The 21,439-nt window shown below is 40.9% G+C and overlaps 1 protein-coding gene across 1 annotated transcript; it reads left to right on the plus strand.

Moving 5' to 3' along the window:
• The first annotated feature begins 492 nt into the window (after nt 1-492).
• On the plus strand, nt 493-19,884 carry LOC133517398 (trypsin beta-like). Its single transcript, XM_061850701.1, has 6 exons — nt 493-703; nt 2,387-2,428; nt 6,222-6,375; nt 17,576-17,828; nt 18,275-18,430; nt 19,474-19,884. Exons 1-6 carry the CDS (start codon nt 517-519, stop codon nt 19,654-19,656), a joined length of 975 nt encoding a protein of 324 aa, XP_061706685.1. The 5' UTR covers nt 493-516; the 3' UTR covers nt 19,657-19,884.
• The last annotated feature ends 1,555 nt before the right edge of the window (nt 19,885-21,439 follow it).

A 21,439-nucleotide genomic window follows, 5' to 3' on the forward strand; every position in this document is an offset into this window, starting at 1 on the left:
TGCTGCCAGCTTATTTTTTAATTATGAAATAATGTTTTAAATTGATGGAAATATGGAAATATTTACCGGTTCAAGCAGGACTTGAACTTGCGACCTTTTGAATCGCTCTTAACCTTAGCGCAAATTTTTCCGCACCTTCTTTTTTGTTTACACACCTTAGGGGGGCTTATAATGTGTAGTGGTAAGTCATCAAAGCTATGTGTATGCAACGTTATCTACACTAATATAATCGTGCTTAGCGCTCAATACTCAATACAGTGCAGCGCATATATACGCATAGCGACATCTAACTAAGTACCTTAAGACAATTATATGTTGCACCGGAATCTCAAGTTAAATTCTACCGCCTCACCACCCACCACCACTACCACTATGGATTATGGATTGGATCTTTGGATTTATTACCACTTCACCAGTAGGTAATAAATCCAAAAAAAATACCACTACTCTTAACCTATAAAACAATTGCAATCAAAACATTCAACGCCTATTTTCCTTTACGATATTTCATCAGTCATGTGTCGCGTGCTCGTATTCTACATATTACATGTGCTTGTCAACGGACAGGAAGAAAGTATAGATTATTCGGGAATCGCGAACGAGGTGGAGATGAATAAACAGAATATTCTGGAATTTCTGAACACCACTCGAGTTCGGGATATTTACAAAGTGCAGTATTTCAAGCTGCTGGATAAACTCATTGGTACGTTTTTGATTTTATGATTTTTCAGGTAATTTCTGTAGATAGAGTGTGTCCAAGCTAACTCATGACATTTCCAGACTTTGCTATTGCACGGCCTGCATGGGATTGTCATTGCATGGCCTGCATGGGATTGTCATTGCATGGCCTGCATGGGATTGCCATTGCTTGGCCTGCATGGGATTGCCATTGCATGGCCTGCGTGGAATTGGCATTGCATGGCTTGCGTGGGATTGGCATTGCATGGCCTGCGTGGGATTGGCATTGCATGGCCTGCGTGGGATTGGCATTGCATGGCCTGCGTGGGATTGGCATTGCATGGCCTGCGTGGGATTGGCATCGCATGGCCTGCGTGGGATTGGCATTGTATGGCCTGCGTGAGATTGGCAATGCATGGCCTGCGTGGGATTGCAATTGCATGGCCTGCGTGGGAATGCCATTGCATGGCCTGCATGAGATTGTCATTGCATGGCCTGCGTGGGATTGCCATTGCACGGCCTGCATGGGATTGTCCAGGTCTAGCCAACATGTTTAATTGGCTTTCTAGAAGACAAGGTTTTATACGAATAAATCGTCAGGTTAAGACAGATCTCAACCTGAAAAACTAGATCTTCCAGCATTGTTTGATTTGACAGGATGACGCGTACGCGTACGCTCGTATAAAACGCACAGTCTGGCACGAAAAAAGTAGATTTTTAAACTCGGACAGAAAACAATGAAAATTTTTACATCTCTTTTCAATAGTGCGGTTTATAATTAGACGTTACGTTACGTATTAGTTTATAATTAGGCTGTCACGGATGTAATTTGACATGAGACTGTCAGCGTTTAACTTTAAAATAGATTTCTTTTTGTCTGGGTTTTATTTATTTACCAAACTAATATCAATCGCTGGTGCTGTTACTGTGAGCTGTAACCCAGCGTTCCCCTGTGACTTCGTCGTTAAAACGAAACTAAATTGACAAAACAATCCATAGTTATTGAACCCATCCTCATCACAAATATTATATCGCTAATTAACTTGGTGTAATAAATTATTAAGTACGACCTGCGGTGGCAGCATGGTTCCATTTTTATCACCTGTCACTATGCCCGTCACTTTCGCGCTTACATACTTGTTAGAACGTGACAGGCATGGTGACAAATGATAAAGAGCCGACCATTTTAGCCCTACAGATAATATTCGACATATGTAAAGCTTTATTTTTTACTAGACACGAGAACAGAAGATAACATTGACGGATACCAAATCCAGAATGGCGGGAGACTGCATACCTAGTTGCTAGCTCTTATATTTAATACATACAACAAACCTGCTCAATTTTAAGGAATCGGTTAAAAAATGCGCAACAGCCAGACATAAGAAAGCATGTTTGTTCTAGTTGAAACGGACACACTTCACTCGTGCTTCGTCAATAAGCCTTAGATAGGTGTCTACCCCTTGATTTAATAAATACAAATTTAATTGCACCATAATTTAAATCGTCATTTAACCCATTGACCGCCGACGACGCCGACTGGGTAGTAGAAATCATTACTTTGTTTGGCCGGTGATGATTTCTACCCAACCTTATCAGTGTTGGTCTTATCACAAAATGTAACTTTACGCTTCGCTGAGTGATAAGTACGAGTAACTAAGGCGCATACGTTTACAATTCACGAAATGGTATATTTTATTTGTTACAGACAATGAAAAGGATATGTTGGAGGAGTCTGACGGGAGAAGAGGTATTTATTTAGTATTAAATACGTTTTTGGCAAAAATTTACGCTCACGACGCTTATGACGCTCACCACATTGAGTGGCTTGGTTCCCGGTCCACCGACTATGCGGGAAGGGCTGCTCACGAATTTACTCTGGCCTATGGTCTCTCACAACTGGTACTTTCTCCCACGAGAATACCTGACATCGAGGACCATACAAGCTCTCTACTGGACCTCCTGCTGACCACACGCCCGGATGGATATTCCGTAACAGTGAACGCGCCCCTCGGTTCATCCGATCACTGCCTCGTCCGGACACAGGTACCATGCGCGCGGCCCGATCCACCTCGGCCAACTAGCTCGCGACGCGTGTGGCAGTATAAGTCAGCAGATTGGGACGGACTGCGTGAATTCTACGCAGCGTACCCGTGGAAGCAGCTCTGTTTCACATCAGAAGATCCTGACTCCTGCTCAGCTAATGTCGCCGAGACAATATTGATGGGAATGGATTGTTTCATTCCCAACTCGGTAATAGCTGCGGGAGCAAAGAGGCGTCCTTGGTTTAATCGGCCCTGTAAAGAAGCTTCAGTACGCAGGCAGGCCGCTTACAGGGCTTGGATCAAGGCCGTCGCTAATAAGGATCCGAACGTTTCTGATGTGAAACGTAAACTAAACGCTGCCTCGAGGTCCAGTAAAAAAGCCATTGCCAGGGCTAAATACGAATTCGTCGGCAGAATTGGTGAGAAACTAGCGGGCTACCCTACTGGGAGTCGCGCGTTCTGGTCTCTTGCCAAAGCTGCCGAGGGGAATTTCTGTCAGTCGTCTTTACCACCGCTGCGTAAAACTGATGGTGATCTGGCCCACAGTGCAAAAGAGAAAGCCGATCTTCTTGGTACTCTTTTTGCCTCGAACTCGACTATGAACGACGACGGTAGCGCCGTGCCGCCCACCATCCCGCGGTGCGCATACTCTATGCCAGAAATCTCTATCACGCAGAGGGATATTCGGCGGGAGTTGCTATCCCTGAACGTCCATAAGTCGAGCGGGCCAGACGGTATACCTGCAGTTGTGCTAAAGCGGTGTGCTCCTGAGTTGTGTCCCGTGTTAGCGCGTCTTTTCACGCTCTCCAGCAACAAACGGCATGTTCCATCTTCGTGGAAGACGGCCCTTGTGCATCCCGTGCCAAAAAAGGGCGATAGATCGGACCCATCGAATTACAGGCCTATCGCTATCACCTCCCTTCTCTCTAAGGTCATGGAGCGTATAATTAACGCGAAGCTCCTGAGATACCTAGAGGAACACGATCTGATCAGCGACCGCCAATATGGCTTTCGCCATGGTCGCTCGACTGGTGATCTTCTAGTGTATCTCACACACCGCTGGGCCTCGGCCATTGAGAGTCAAGGTGAGGCATTGACAGTTAGCCTGGATATAGCGAAGGCGTTCGATCGGGTCTGGCATCGGGGTCTCTTGTCGAAGTTACCATCATATGGACTGCCGGAGGGTCTATGCGAGTGGATCGCTAGCTTTTTGTCCGGCAGACGCATACGAGCCGTAGTAGACGGAAGCTGCTCTGATAGCATGGACATTAACGCTGGCGTTCCGCAAGGTTCTGTGCTATCCCCAACGCTGTTTCTGCTGCACATCAATGACATGTTGTCTATCGGCGATATTCATTGCTATGCGGACGATAGCACTGGGGATGCCTTTTACACAGGCCGCGCTAACATCCCTCGTTCTGAGGTGCTGGAGAGCCGTGAAAACCTTGTGTCGGATATTGAGAGTACTCTATCCAGAGTTTCGGTGTGGGGTCGGGATAATTTAGTCCGGTTCAACCCCACAAAGACACAAGTTTGCGCGTTTACCGCTAAGAAAACCCCATTTACTGTGGTCCCACAGTTCCAAGGCACAGCCCTTACCATGTCAGGGAGTATTGGGATCCTCGGTGTCGACATCTCCAGTGACGTCCAATTCCGTAGTCATCTGGCAGGGAAGGCTGCGCTGGCATCTAAAAAACTCGGTGTGCTCAATAAAGCAAAGCGATACTTTACTCCAGGGCAAAGACTGCTACTTTATAAATCGCAAGTGAGACCCCATATGGAGTATTGCTGTCACCTTTGGGCAGGAGCACCTGGATGCCAGCTTGGGCCCTTCGACTCAGTTCAAAGACGTGCTGTAAGAATCGTCGACGATCCCAAACTCACAAGCGGTATTGAACCTTTAAGTCTAAGGAGAGACTTTGCCTCCTTATGTGTGTTCTACCGCTTGTACAATGGGCTGTGCTCTGAAGAATTGTTTGACATGATGCCCACGGCTACTTTCTATCACCGCACCGCCCGCCGTCGGCAGGATGTTCATCCTCACACCCTAGAACCTAAATGGTCACGCACTGTGCGGTTTAAGAGGAACTTCCTCCCGCGCACGCTCCGGTTGTGGAATGAGCTACCTGCCGAGGTTTTCCCGAGGGTCTACAGTATGAGGTTCTTCAAAAAAGGAGTGTACAGATTTTTAAAGGGTCGGCAACGCGCATGTAACACCTCTGGAGTTGCAGGCGTCCATAGGCTACGGTGACTGCTTACCATCAGGCGGGCCGTATGCTTGCTTGCCACCGTCGTGGTATAAAAAAAAAAAAAAAAAAATTTCATTTTTGGTACAAGCTTTTATCGCTGACTGTACTTTTCTTTCCACAGGCAACTAATACTCATCGAGCAAATTCTAAAAACCCCAAACACCATTAGGTTGCGTTGTTTTATCACAGAGTTCCTATGTCCACCTCTTGTCTTCATCATCAGATCAGCTCGATGGTACCATAATATTGCATTGTCACACGACTTACATATGTATGCAAATTTTCAGCTCAATCGGAAACCGAGAAGTGGATCAAATTTAACTTGCAAGATTTGATTACAAACAGACAACGGTCAGTACCCCTAGTGTAAATAAATTCGATTTCCAAACGTGACGTACGCGTTTGCGTTTAGTCTCATTTTGTATTGAATTTCGAAAGAGCGCGCCAAGCGGGACGTTTTGGAAACTCAAAATCCTATACAAAATGACACTTAACGCAAACGCGTTCGTCACGTTATGATGTCGATCACATTTACACTAGGGGTACAGGTGAAAGTAAATAAAAGGTTGTAAAAAATATAAATGGTACGCATGCCAAAAAAATATGATTAGCTACCCCGGGCCTTATTAGTACCTAACTTCATCGATTCGAAACGTGATTAAATCACTTGCTCAGTAATAGTAAAATACAAACACATTTATATAGCTGGTTGAACAATTTTGTCAGTACAAAAAGGTGCGGAATTCAAATATTCTATGGGATGCTAGGCCTTCGCGCCTACATTTTTTAAATTTATTGCTTTTTTCTACTGGCGGAAATGGCTTGACAGATTTAAGGTCTAAAACGAACCATTAAAAATTATAACTGTTTTTGGACAAAAGCTATTAACATGAAAATTGGTATTAAAAACGCATAATTTTATTTTTAATAAAACTCATCGATTACTCTTTTTTTTGTTAAAAATTACTAAAAATAACGATTCAAGATCCGCGATCCCGCGCATGCCCGGCCATCCGCTCAGTGCTTAGCGGGCTGTGTTCGGTTTCTCCAAACGTTTGGAGAATGACCTGGGTGCCTAGCCAACAAGGTGAGAATCGCTTGTGCGATCACAATGACATGCTTTGTGTCTATACGACAGTGACAGTCGCGTTTAGTTCGCTACGGAGCGTAAACGATTGACAGGTTGGCTATGAACCCTGAACTCATTGCAGATTAATACAAGATCAATCTACGCAATCTTTGCCTTCAGGAGTGTCATCAACACGTCGCATCGTGTCAGGACGGAATACGTCCATCGAAGCCGTACCCTGGCAAATCTCGCTGCGAGAGAAGACTTTCCCGATCTGTGGAGGCTCTGTCATCACGGACTTATGGCTGCTTACAGCCGCTCACTGCCTTCTAAGGTAACATTTACTCTAAAGAAAATAGACTAGTATAACACCATCACGACCACAGGCCAATACCTAGATGGTGCTAGTAGAATACCGACACACATGACTCACTAGTTACACCGTCCACCGCTGGATGGCGCCGCAAGCAAGGTAGACGTTTGTCATTCGTAGAATCATGACCCTTGGAACTTCTTTTCCGTTAGGAGTGTCATCAAGACGTCGTGTCGTGACAGGACGGAACACTTCCATAAAAGCCAGCCTTAGACCTTCGGCCCGATTTGAAGAATGTCAGATTTTTTATCATTTGTCAGAATTGCGGGACTTGGTTAGTATCTGCGTTTTTTATAAACCTCAACTTACCTAGTGGTAAGCTAGCTAAAAATTTAAAGGCAAAGTTATGGTGTTGCCACAGTATAACGTCGCGAAAGAAGGGGCTAGCAGCCCACGGAAAGTTTTAGAATAAGGGATTTAATGGGTATTCTTATACTGTGGCAATGGCAAGTATATCGTCCACGATAGCAGTCATGTGCTCGAGTGATGTTTGAAGTAATGCTTGGTTTCTCGGGGTGATGCGTAATGCAATATTACGCGTTTGAGTGATATCTCATTTGTGATGTTACGCGCATTACTTACACATGTCTACACGATAGTACATATAGCGAAGTGACGAGTTTTGGCAAAATTACCGTCCAAGAAATGCACGTTTTTTAGGGTGACGTCCGTATATTTGGCAGAATATTCCATTTTTTCTTGTTACAACCCTACCGGTGGTGTCATTGATCGGGTCGCCACTTTCCCGAATGAAGGTTGAGGGAGGCGACGGCTGAGATACGCGTCATACGCGTGAACAGGTGCTGTTTGTGGAGACCGGTCTGTTTAAGCTTACACGGGCTACATGTTATGTTATAAGTATGTAACTTTACTTTTGAGTGGCATTAACGTGAGACACTTCATTCGGTTTTTGTTTGTTTGTTAATTTCATGTCTTTTAATTATTTATATAAGAATTCAAGCCTTGGAGACCCTTTACATCTCTAAGGATATTTTAATGATATTTTTTCAAAATTATATTTTATCTCGGATACTTACAGACTTTTACATCTCTAAAGAATTTTAGTGTTTGTTGTTTGTATTTTTTACCATAGTTTATTTTGTAAATCGACATTTACAGACTGTATACATCTCTAATAAAGTATCTAATATTTAATTGATTCCATATTTGTAATTGTATTGTTATTTTTATGATTGTAAAAATTTGACATATAAAGTGCCCCTGTGGCCTATTTGCTGAATGAATGTTTGTTTGTTTGTTGTTTGTTACCCCGTACAACTAGCCTGAATTGTGAACAACACGGCAGCCCGAAGCAAAATGATTTGGCAAGTGAAACATCGGACAAATAGAAACTCGAAGTTGCGATACTTGCGATAGGTAACCTTGTAACGGTTGTAACTAGTCTGAACCTGTCAATAATTACAGGTGTCAATCCCCTACAATCACACGGCAGCCTGAAGCAAATTGATCAGTCATGGATAAACAAGTATCCCCGTAGGCTATGTCTACCTATTTTATTTATTTATTATTTTAGTTTGTGAGCCTTTGAGTGCCACGTCGACCAGGCATTGATCTATTGTGACAGCCCTTTAAAGTTCATTACTGATGCCCGTTGAATCCAGGAAATTCCAGATTCTTTGGGCCTCAATGTTCTGTACCTCATAGGGTTGCAATACGTGCCGCCCTAAGTGGGTACTTCTTTTTAACATTAGTGGTCCACAGGAGCAGAGAATGTGCATTGCAGTCTCCTCGGACTCCTCGCAGAACCTGCATGTCGCGTCTTGTTTCTTCCCAATTTGAAACATGTGTTTGTTCAACTTACAGTGACCAGTCAAAATTCTGGTCACCGCGCAGGCTTTGTGTCTTTTGAGCCCTAGAAGCTCCCTAGCAGTTTTGCTGTTGAACCCTTTGATTAGAGCTTTCGAGTGTTTTTGTCCTTTTACGAACTTCCACCAATCGTTTGCCCTTATTTTTTCTAAATTGCTATGGTTACAAGTGGCTAAATATGTCTACCTACATAGTCACTTGTAATCATATTGATACAGTCTCGTATTACTAGCAGTACTCATCTTTATCTTACATGACCGTATGCTAGGAGTTCCGTTTGTCTATAACCAGCTAAACCCATCTAACTAGACATCTCCCCAAACGTATAACTGGCCTAAACAATACAGGCGTGAATCCCTTACAATCACACGCGGCACCCCGGAGCAAATTGATCAGTCGTGAATATACGAGGATTCCCGTAGGTTAAACAAGTGAATTTGAGTCGAGTTACCGGGACAAACAGTGTAAATAGGGCCTTTGTGACGTGAAGTTTACAAAAAATAAGTATTTTAGCTGCCTGTAGTTTGGACGCTTTTACTTACGCTTACCACAAGTTTTTGTTCCTTCTGCATAGCAATAGTTCACCATTCCTGTTATGCCATACTTGTTTGAGTATTATTGTTAGTATTCGTCTTCCTCTGATGCTGTTTTCATAATATAAAAATCTTGTAAAATGATAAAATGGACTCTCGATATCTGGTCTGTCATTGCCTTTTAGTTCGTGTAGCTACCGTTGGCGCTTGTTGCGTATGCAGCTGTAATGTTCAGCCAAGGTATGGTTGGACCGGACCGATATAGTGTTATGTTTACGATGCTTGATATATAAATAATCTTTACTTAATTTAGTCGTTATCTTTTATCTATTTTTCAATTTGTTCACTCTATATTATTTTATGTCTTTTTCCTTCTTGTCTGTTACCTTTCGTGATTTTTCTCACTTGATGGTTTCATCGGAAGATCAGCGCTGGAAGCCACCAGCAACATGCTGAGATGAGGCCATTTCGTGGCACTTTGTACTTTCTTTGTTTTTGTTATATCATGTAATTTAATGTGTCTTGTTTGTGTTTACGAATAAAAATTATTCTATTCTATTTTCTGTCATCAGTACCCCTAGTGTAAAATTATTCGATAGCGAAACGTGACGTACGCGTTTGCGTTAAGTCTCATTTTGTATGGGATTTGGAGTTTCCAAAACGTCCCGCTTGGCGCGCTGTTTCTAAATCCCATTCAAAATGAGACTTAACGCAAACGCGAAAGTTACGATACGCTATCGAATGTAATTTACACTAGAGATACAGTTATACTTGATACAAGTGTTTATCGCCAAAAATACTTTTATTTTAAAGTCACTACTACTTATACTACTCATCTGTGATTGCGAGATTGCGTTGTTTTATAGATCCTTTGGCCCCCTTGGGTCTCTAAGATCAAGGGGCCTAATCAAGATGACAAATTAAACGCCTAAAAATTTAAACATATAGTAAAACATGCTACAAAAATCACGTGAACAATTTTCATATATTATTTAAGTTTCAATTGGCGTTTTCTATCCACGATTTTCATCTTGGCTAATAGGCTCCCAGCGGGCTAACAAGTAAGTGAGTGCGAAAGTGACAGGCATAGCGATAAGTGATAGAAATGCAACCATGATGCCATCGCAGATCAACTCGATCTTCATAACAATCATAACAAGTACGTATGACATTGTCATGGGTCTTGAACCATGCCACGTTCCAGATCAATTTGAATTTAAAGTTTAAAAATGAAATGGATTTTTAATTTTTGAGATGGGTAACTTAGTTTAATTCAATTCGCCTAAGGTCAGAGTTCAATAAGAACGACGCCAGGCATCGAACCCCGTCCCCTCTAGGTCGGGAATAGAGAACAATTTCGATCTATCCTCGAGAGAATTGTGTTTTTTCCGATGCAAAACAGCGCCGTCAAATAAAACTGCAAAATGGGGACATACGTTTGGTCCTGTGAGTCCCGGTACCACAGTGAGAAGAGAAAAGTTAAATTCTTAAGGTCAATTTTAAGTTTTAAATCTTATTTTGATTGGTTATTATTTTTATACTCATGCCTTATGAGATGATTCGTAGAGTTTTTCGCGGGGACTAATGATCGCAAGCGATTTTATCATATCAATCCCTACTAATAATTTAAATGTGATAGTAACTCCGTCTGTCTATCTTTCGTTACTTCTTCACGCTTAAACCACTGAACTGATTTAGATGAATATTGGTATAGAGATTTGAGACCCGGGATAATTTCATCATTGTACGCAGACGAATTCACGGGCAGAAACTAATATCAATGTAATAGCAGGTGATAAAGTTTGTCGTAAAGACTAGAATTTTGAGGAATCGAACTGGATAATAACGGGAGCTGGGGCCGATACTACGATGTTTCAAAAATTAATCTAAATATACATTTGTAAAATTTGTATTAGCAGGTGACTTACCCCGTTGGTCCATAGTCCTCGTCTTTATTTTATAAATCTAATTATTCCTTCGATATGCGGCGAGCGGCGATTATTAACTTAGTGGGGCGGCGATATATTATCCATTAGCTTCAATCGGCGGAATCAATAACAAAATAATAGTTTCGATGCTAAACTTGCGGTGATTAACTTTCAAGGGAAGTCAGTTGTCAGTCGGTCAATATTTCAGGGTCCTGTCTCGGTGGCCAGCAAGTCACCTTAGAGGTTTTATGTGAAAAAGGTTACGCCGAAAGGGAATTTGGCGCAATAACGCCACCAGCAGGTTTAATAAAATCTAAATACTGCTCATTGCGCCTCGGGAAAATTAGTAAGTTTGTATTCGAGAAATTATAAAGTGCCCCAAATTTCCAAACAATTTATTGCGGAATTTGTTGTGAAAGGTACTTTGTCTATAATGCCCCTAAAGGGGAAAACTTTGCCTCCAGCTGTCCTACTTTTCCACACTGTGTGTCCAGACCGGAGTTTACGACAGTCGCAGGAATTTATCTTTAGATCGAAACGTGCAATATCCGCCGCATTAGGAGCGACGTGTCTGTCCCCGGCTTGTTACATTCAATACAACGTTGTTTGTTCTGTTCCTGCAATTTAGTTTAGAACGTATTTTGTTGCAGTTCTTACATCAACTTAAGTACCAGAAGGTTTAAGGCAATTAGCGGTCATACATAGCGTTGTGTTCCTGCCGGTAAGGCCAGAGCTCAACGAGGGTGCGGAGTGTTAGGCTCGGCAACGCGCATGCAGCACCACTGGAGCTGCAGGCGTCCATAGGCTACCGAGACTGCTTACCATAAGGCGGGCCATATGCTTGTTTGCCACCGACTTAATATTAAAAACACACAAGCGCTTCCACACTTCAGTATATGAACGCGACCGCATACGTATGAGCCGCAAGAACTCGCCGCCTAAAAGCGGCTCCCATACAATCGAAGTTACTAATCTCATTTTAAAACGACACGCTGAAATAACAAGAAATTAGTTAGCATTGAATATTCAAGGAAAGAGAATTTGAAATAGAGGTGGATTGTCATAGAAAACTTTGTGGACACAGTAAATTTACTGCCATCTTTCGACACATGATTAAAACTTTTAAAACGGCATTGGAATTTGATCCACATTCTTTTATTGAGATGTGTTAAATTTGTTAAATATCAAAAAGTGGCGCCAAAAAAGAGCATAGGCTAAAGGTTATAGCGCCATCGCTCGAAACCATGCCGGTAATATTTTCATTAACACTTTTTTTGAACAACAAATACGAGTAATAATTAAATGTCAAAAAAATATAAAGAGGTCCTTTTTAATTTTTGCTTTTTTGTAGTCGTTGCCGACTACCAATATCAGATCGAACAATGTGAGAACGCTCTAAGTGACATCTCCACACAATTCCTTCTAATTTTGAAACATACCTACTCTACTCATCATTTGTTACGAGTATTACATGAGGCTTTTATGTAGGGCTCCCAATTCCATTCAATGGCGTCTACTCTAAACTACAGGGTCCCTAATCCTGAAGGACCGCTGCGGGTCCCGGAAACGGCTTTATTGTTTTGGTTTGCTGCGTGGTATAAAAATACAAAGAGGATTACAGACCTCAATGTTTTGTGTTCATGGTCATGCGGAAATATTCGGGTGAATGAAGGCATCCCAATTCCCAGACTAAATTGTGTTTTCCAATCACCTATTCGGAAAAGAGCTTTTTTTCCCTGCTTGTTTTCTGGCACTTTTTTGTTCTAAGAAACATTTTTTTAACTTTTTTTGTATACTAATATTTTAGCTTAAATAATATCTTGAAACTTAAAAAATAATTTGAATGTATGTGTCGCATGGTAGCAAAATAATTTCCACCTTGGGCGTTAGCACTTGAATCCCTCACTAAGCTCAGAATTCTATTTTGGAATCCCTCGCTGCGCTTGGAAATCAATTATAGGATGCTTCGTTTCGTTCAGGATTCAATACGACGCCCACGCCGTAAATGGGTCATTTTGCGCCCTTGAGATACAATCTACTATTTACCTATTGTATTGTATTGCATTTATTTCAAGCAACATGGCTCATCAAAGCTTTGAAATATAAAGATTAAAATAAAACTTAAAATTAACATATTGCTAAAATACTAACTACGTTTTTATTCATGTAGGTGTAAATGAATAAAAACGTTTGAGAAGAAGAGCCAATCGTAGTAGAAATCACCAAATTTCGGAATCTCAAACAGCCGCAAATGTAAACAACATCATCAGTGGTCTAAGAACTCAAATTGTGCCTTTTTTGGTTGCTTCAAGAGCCGCAAATATTGTTTTCATTGGTCTAAGAACTCAAAATGTGACTTTTTTAGTTGCTTCAAGAGCCGCAAATGTTATTTGCCACTGCAAAAAGTCACAATTTGAGTTCTTAGACCACTGTCCAAGAACTCAAATTGTGACTTTTTTGGTTGCTTCAAGAGCCGCAAATATTGTTTTCATTGGTCTAAGAACTCAAAATGTGACTTTTTTAGTTGCTTCAAGAGCCGCAAATGTTATTTGCCACTGCAAAAAGTCACAATTTGAGTTCTTAGACCACTGTCCAAGAACTCAAATTGTGCCTTTTTTGGTTGCTTCAAGAGCCGCAAATATTGTTTTCATTGGTCTAAGAACTCAAATTGTGCCTTTTTTGGTTGCTTCAAGAGCCGCAAATATTGTTTTCATTGGTCTAAGAACTCAAAATGTGACTTTTTTAGTTGCTTCAAGAGCCGCAAATGTTATTTGCCACTGCAAAAAGTCACAATTTGAGTTCTTAGACCACTGTCCAAGAACTCAAATTGTGCCTTTTTTGGTTGCTTCAAGAGCCGCAAATATTGTTTTCATTGGTCTAAGAACTCAAAATGTGACTTTTTTAGTTGCTTCAAGAGCCGCAAATGTTATTTGCCACTGCAAAAAGTCACAATTTGAGTTCTTAGACCACTGTCCAAGAACTCAAATTGTGACTTTTTTGGTTGCTTCAATAGGCGCATATGCCGCAATCCTACCACCGAAGAGTCACTTGGGACTCGCGCGCCGCGGGTTGCCGACTCTTCGGGCCTAGTCAAGATGACAATCGTTTGCAGAAAACGAAACTCTATTGTCTCTCTATATGACTCTTCCATGTTATGTCTTGATCACAGTACAGTGGCGAGAGAGGAGGGAGTACTCAGTAGGTACTCGGCCAAGGACATTCTCTCGTCAGAACTGTACCAATGTGATCAAGACCTTAATGCGATAGAGACAGCGTTTCGATTCGTTTATCTGCGGTCGATTGTGATCTTAGCTCCCTGGGAGCTGATTTTTGAATTTCGAGCACTTGAATTCGTCACTAAAAAATCTGTGGAAAACGGCGAATTGATATTTTAGAAATACGAGCAATAGAAATCGTTTTCAATTATATTAATAGAATTTAAATGCCTAGTAGTGGAGATAAATTGCAGGGAATTACACGAAATTGAGCACTCGGAATTCAAAAATCGTCCTAGACTAGCTATTTAAACATGTTGGTAAATCTGTCTGTTGTAAGCCCCGGTGAAATTGAAATCAGTTTGCGAATAAAGTAGCCAAAATTTAGTAATTTCATAAAGTTGTAATCTGGGTCTGACATGACCTTTAGGTATAAAAGACAAGGCCTTTGAGCTAGAATAAAGTTTTGTGTTTGTCTAGTAACTTAGATATTGTAACTTTCTGGTTAAAGACATTTATTTACTCAAAAGAAATTTACATTTCACTTAATGAGTAGGTTGTTTACAATATTAGACACAATAAATAGTTATGACGATTCGTGAGCGTACATAGCGTAGGTATATAGTTGCAGCAGGAAAAGCAATAAAATAAAACAAAGTTAACTAAGAACTTAAATTAAAAGTACCTATTGAGTGATAGTTAGTTAAGTATATTAACCCCATCAACTAACAGACAATAAAAATCACATTAACATGTTTTCCTATTTTTTTATGTACTTAGATAGTATATATATTTTTTTATACATTATGGTAGGTAGAACTATACAAAATATTAAAATGTTATTCGCAATGGCACTGGGCGACCGGCCGGTGACTATAAGCTCGCGATAAGAAGTCGTGTTTGCTACTAGTCGACCTACCGACACATACCTAATAAACATAGCCATACTTTAAGCCTTATAAACTAAATTATACTTCAAATTGTTAAAATTAAATATGTAACTAACTACCTAAATAAAATAATGAAATGTATTGTATATTGCTATTATAAGGGTTTTTTTTAAGCCTATTTTGTGTCCCACTGCTGGGCAAAGGTCCCCTTTTTTCCGCCACTCATCACGGTTTGAAGTATGTTCCCGCCAGTCTCTGCAAAAAGCGTCGAGGTCATCCCACTATCTCTTTTTAGGTCTGCCTCTGCCTCTGCCTCTGCTTGAATTATAAGTTAAGAAGTAAATATACCTAAATGTAATCTGAGTGTTAGCATGTAAGGTTTATCTGTTAGTGCTAATACTATATACCTATATTTAAAAAATATTAAATATTAAAAAACATTTTGGGTTCTTGGCCGTTTAAAAAGTATCAGATACTCTAGTTATTAGTCAGGTACACTCTTTCCTTTCTCGAAAAAAATATAGGTATTATGTTGGTTCTTTAGTTTGATTTTAAAAGAGCTGACGCGAGATTTGTAATGAAATGTCTAAATTCTCGTATAAAATTCGCGATGCAACAGCTTTCATCCCTATAGAAGAAAACCGGCCAAGAGCATGTCGGGCTAGGCTCAGTGTAGGGTTCCGTAGTTAGCCGTCTGTCACCATAGACCTTGAACGGGTGCTATTAGTAATGCCAAATTGCAGCTTTGTGATAGTACTTACGAGCACGGAGCAAAACTATAATATAAGGGTTCCTAGGTTACTAAGGAAGCCTAAAAAGTGTACATATATTTTTTCTGCCGCCGTTACAGCTATACAAATTCTATTAAAAATGGTAACGAAACGGAAAAAGAGACTAGAACACATTCTTCTCTCATAGTTATTTGTTTTAAAGCGTTGTTTAACCGCTCGTGCTAATATTGATAGGTACCTATGGGTACCGGATGAGCAAGCGAAAGGTTCCAAAATTGAACCACGAGCGTAGCGAGTGGTTCGAGAAGTGGAATCTTGAGCGTTGCGAGAATTTCAAGGCACGAGGGTTAAACAAACTTTGCCTCCGACTGAAACTCACAATTTGTCACCACACCCGCGCGAGGAAAATACTAACTATGAAATACCAAAAAAATCAAACCAAATCAAATCCAAATGAACGTAATTAAAATTATATCATTTAAAAGTCAATTCTACCAGCTAAAAGGAAACATCTCAAAATTTGCATCTGATTAATTTCCCCACATGTAGATAAAATGCAACTTTCTCAATTAGTTTTTTTACAATCAGGAAGGCCTTTATCAGTTGGTGTGCTGAAAAAGTCCTTTTTCTTCTAATGAGGCTTCGCCGTCTTTAATCAACTTTGGCCTTGACCAATTAATAAGGCAGTAAATCCACGATTAGCGACGACCTTCTGCAATTAGTTAATATTTATTAATTAGTATAACAGGGAGGCGATGATTGAAATTAACACGCTTTCCACTGCCTGTCATGGCCACTGGGTCGGCTTGGGGAAAACTTGCTAAAATGTATGGAAATAGTTGCCAAGTGGGCATTTTCGGGTGCTACAACACTCAAAAATCATTTAATTATTTGAAAAAACATAATGGCAAAATGTACACTTTCCGTTTCTCAACCAATATACCGCAAAATTGTTTGCGATCATTTTTGTTTTTCATTGCGATAAAATGAGTATTTGAAATTGAAATGGAAATCATTTATTTCGGGCACAAATCCCATTTAGTGTTAGTATATACAAATAATTTATTTATCTATCTATATATCTATGTTAAATCAAACCAAAAAATCGCAAATGGTAATCGGTAAATGAAGAGATTCTCTGGTGGAAACAGTCCGATATCCTACATCCGATAACATGCATCCGATAATGTCGGTCCGACAGCTGACGGGGACAGACATGGCTGAAATTAATGAAAAGAATCAGGCGTTACTTTGCGGAAATCCATACTAATTGAAACAATAATATTACTTTGCTAATCCGCGAGAAGATAACGTGCTAGTCAATCAGTGCTAACCCGTTATACTTACTTGCGTATTTTCACGTGCAATTACGCAAGTAAGTATAATGGGTTAACACTGATTGACTAGGACGTTATTTTTTCGCGGATTAGCAAAGTAATATTTTTTATTTTAATGACTGAAATGCCTCTCCAATAGTGGATGTCGGATAGTGTCTAATTAGAAAAAAACAGATGCAAATAGAGAGTGCCCTATGGCATCAAGTCCGCCTTTTTTGCGTCAAGTTTTTTTCAATAAAGAATTTTATGTGAATAAATAAATATATTAATGATATTTAGTTTTTATTTACTATAAAAATATATGTACATTAAGGATATATACGAAGGATAACTATAACTATATAAATCTAAAATAGGCTTTTGAGGCATTTTACCAAGGATGCTGGCGGCATTTCCTCGTTGTATCGCAAATTCGCAATATGATACGTTGTGCGAGGAAGCCGGATCTTCGGTCACCAGTTACGTCAACCAGATGCGTCGCAATTTCTGCAAAAAACTTGTGCGCTAAGGGACCCTATGTACCTAGAGTTTTAACGCCAAAATTAAATTTTACTTCTATCCGATATCCGTTATCGTATCGGACAATGTGCAGAACGCTGTTATACTACTAATCATCATCTTCATCTGTCTATATCCAGTCTCTTTTTCCCATTCTTTGTACGCACAAATTTTGAAAATACCCCATACGTTCGTTACCCAGGGCCAAAGCCAGCGACCTAAGCGTCCGCCTCGGCTCCTCCTTCAAGACCTTCGGCGGCGAGATGTACGACGTGCAACACAGCTTCGTGCACCCGCAGTACGTGATCAAGACCAAAGTCAACGACGTCGGCATGGTGCGACTGTACACGCCTTTACGATTCTCCGCCAGGGTGCTGCCTATCAGGATTATAGGAAGAGAGAAAAGGTTGCATTCGAAGCAGGCGGCCATTGTTTCTGGATGGGGGAAACTTAAGGTAAGATATTAGAAATTATGGTCAATTTTTTGAAATAAAACAAAGTCAGACAGATATAGTTGGTAAGGGGCATGGAGATCTTATTGGGTAGGTATATACGCTTACATAAAGAGACAGGTATTCTATAAGGAATAATACTTCCTATAAAAGAAGAGAAAAAGGCTACATTGGGAGCAGCGGTGGCAGCATGGTTGCCTTTTTATCATCTGCCACTATGCCTGTCACTTCGCACTTACATACTTGTTAGAACGTGACAGGACGATAAAAACGCGACCGTGCTTAGCCCGCAGGGTGTCATTGTTTCTGGGGGCGGGGGAGGGAACTTACGGTAGATTCTTGAAGCTACAGACTGCATGGTAACTTTTTTTAAGGACGATTCTGGCATTCGCTTCTCTGTGAATGTATCCCTCTCCAATCATTAATAGTCTTTTTTTTTTGCTTTTTAGGAAGGTGGCGCCAGTGCGACAGTTCTCCAATCAGTCACCTTATCGACCATCTCCATGAAGCTGTGCAAGCGTTCTGGCCTGGACCGCAAGGCGATAGATCCTGCCTCGATGTTCTGCGCGGGTTCCTTCAGACAGAACACTCCTGATGCTTGCCAGGTACCCTGTTCCAACTGCCTTTCAGTCAGTGACACTGTCTACCATCTTCATGAAGCTGTGCTAGTGGTTTGGCCTGGACTGCAAGGCGATAGATCCTGCCTCGATGTTCTGCGCGGGTTCCTTCACATAGAACACATCTGATGCTTGCCAGGTACCCTGTTCCAACTGCCCTGCGGTCAGTGACACTGTCTACCATCTTCATGAAGCTGTGCAAGTGGTTTGGCCTGGACTGCAAGGCGATAGATCCTGCCTCTATGTTCTGCGCGGATTCCTTCAGGCAGAACACTCCTGATGCTTGCCAGGTACCCTGTTCCAACTGTCCTGCAGTCAACGACACTGTCTACCATCTCCATAAAGCTGTGCAAGCAGTCTGGCATGGACCGCAAGGTGATAGATAGATATCTCGATAATCTGCGCGGGAACTTTTCGGCAGAATACACCGGACGCTTGCCAGATAAGTCAGTCTATAATATAATCAGTAACATGTCGGTACAAGCGAGATGTATAGCGGTATACTCGTATAAAAGCAAAGAGGTGTCCCGATCGCACACGCACCCGGAAACCATAGCAGTGTAATAACTGCTTAGAATTAATAATTAATATGAATGAGAAAGCTTAAAGTACTCCAATAACGTTGGAGGACCAGAGAAAACAAAAAACAAGCGATATCGACAGCCCGCCTGGTGTGTGGTGACTGTGGTGTTACTATTCTAGAGATATACCGAAATAAATGTCATATACGAAGAAAAAGTGACCAAGTGACTATTATTTATTCTGTGCCAGTGTCTAGACACTGCTGGAGGCTGGAGTCGAACCAGCGTCCTCTGCTGACGCGGCAGGTGCCTAAGCCCCTCGGCCACCCAGGTCACGGGGGCATGGTTTTCTAAGTATATGCAATTTCCTGAGAGCTTATGGCGCCCCCTATTAATTTGTTCTAATAGTAATCTAGAGATATTTTGAAATACTAAATTTTTAATGCAATCGTACGATTTGGAACTAAGATTTGAAAATGGCGGCCATTTTCTTTTATTGTCTGTTTCCAGGGCGACAGCGGCGGCCCAATAGTGAGCGAGGGGGTGCTGATCGGCGTCGTGTCCTGGGGGCTCGGGTGCGCGCGCGGCAACTTCCCCGGGGTCTACGCGCGCCTGGCATACCCTGTCATCTATGACTGGATCATGGGGCATTTGAACTCGTCGGCTGGCCCTTATAAACCTGAGCCTAAGTGAGAAGTGTGTGGGTATGGGACGCGAGGCACCTTCCCCGGGGTCGACGCGCGCCTAGCATACCCTGTCATGTACGATTGGAGCACGGGGCATTTGGAACGCGTTCAGACCCCTATCAACCTTAGCCCAAGTGATATATGCATCTTTAAAATCGGGAATATAAGTTTTCTGCTAGAAGGAAATTATTATTACTTCGTAGCCAACCAACGCATTAAATCCAACATTTTTTTACTAATTATTATGAAATATTAATATTTACCTATACAGTAAAAGTTTCTTGTAGTCTTGTAGTCTGATTTACTTAAAAATACCTATCACATCGTAAATATTCCATACTATACATACTTACTGCTCCTGTTCGTCTGATGCTGCTGTTCTTTATATCCTGCTACCCTAAGGTTGTCTGGAAGAGATCGCTCACAACGATAAGACCGTCTGTTGCTTCTTTTATGTACATTGTGTATATCGGTTATTTATTTTTTTCTTTTGTGGTGTACTTACTAACTGGTGTGGCGCGACGACCTGATGGATCTTGGCCTCCGACACCAAAGACCGCCTTGCTTCTCTGTCCAAAGACGTTTCTAACCAGCTCCCATCGACGACGTCAAGTTTGTTAAGGTGTTTTAACACCTCACCTCTCCAGCGGTGTCTAGGATGCTAGATTGGAACCTAAAAATTCTGGAGAAACATGGAAATTTAATCCATAATATAACAGTTCTAATATATCTGCCCCACCATGCACCTAAACAGTAAACAGTCAGTCAAACAGTCGTAAAAACTGTTGACGAACGCATTCGATTGTTTACGTTTTACAGTGTTTTCACATTTTCCGCGGATGTCGGACGACCTTTGGAGAAAAACAGCTGCTGGAAAATACCTAGGCATTAAGTCCTTTTATTTTGCATTAATACTTTCTTTTGAACAATTTTTTTTTTTATTGTTTGCTTCTTTGTTGTCGTATCCGACATATATTATGATATCGGATCGAACAATAAGAATTATTCGAACTAAGATTAGTTAATTTCAGTTGTCCCCAATGTCCGCATCTCCCCTTACGCCCTCAATCGCTGTTTCATATTAGTTTTTCGGTCATAATCTATTCCAGGCATACCTTTTTCACACGAGTTCCTAGTTACTATAATAAACAACTATTCGAAGCTTTTAAAATTCGTTGGCTAGTAAAAAAAAAATAGTTAAAAGTAAGTTGTTTTAGAACATAAGTACATATCAGTTTATTATCTATCTGATATAAATATGCATCCGCTATAACTATAATTTTTTCAGTTAACATAATTTATAATTATGTTAATTTATAATTCCTTTTGTTGTAGTACATCTTTTGTGTTGCATTTTTGATATATTTATAATAAATTAAAAAAAAAAAAAAAAAACAATTTGAAAACAGTCCAACGCGTACTTGAGTAGTGATGAAAATCGATTTCTACCGGACAAGTGCGTCGCATTCAAATGCAAAATTTGAATTTAAAAGAGAGGTAGAATTATGACAAAAACTACACATCAACTTTGATCAATTTATTAAAACCCATTCGCAGCGACAGACGCTTGCTATTTATATCACCATCACCGTGACATAATTATATCGCGGACGGCGCTCCCGCACGACACGAGCTAATGTGATAAACAGCTGGCGTGTACAATTTTATGGCGGTCGTTTGGAAAATAATAGTTTTTTAGAAAATCCCATTTTTTACAATCTTGTTTGGGTTGTTTAAAATAGGTACTTGGAACTATAGATTCAGTGTGCTTTCCTGAGGTACCTAATGTA

This window comes from Cydia pomonella, chromosome 4, assembly GCF_033807575.1.
Source record: "Cydia pomonella isolate Wapato2018A chromosome 4, ilCydPomo1, whole genome shotgun sequence".
NCBI lineage: Eukaryota > Metazoa > Arthropoda > Insecta > Lepidoptera > Tortricidae > Cydia > Cydia pomonella.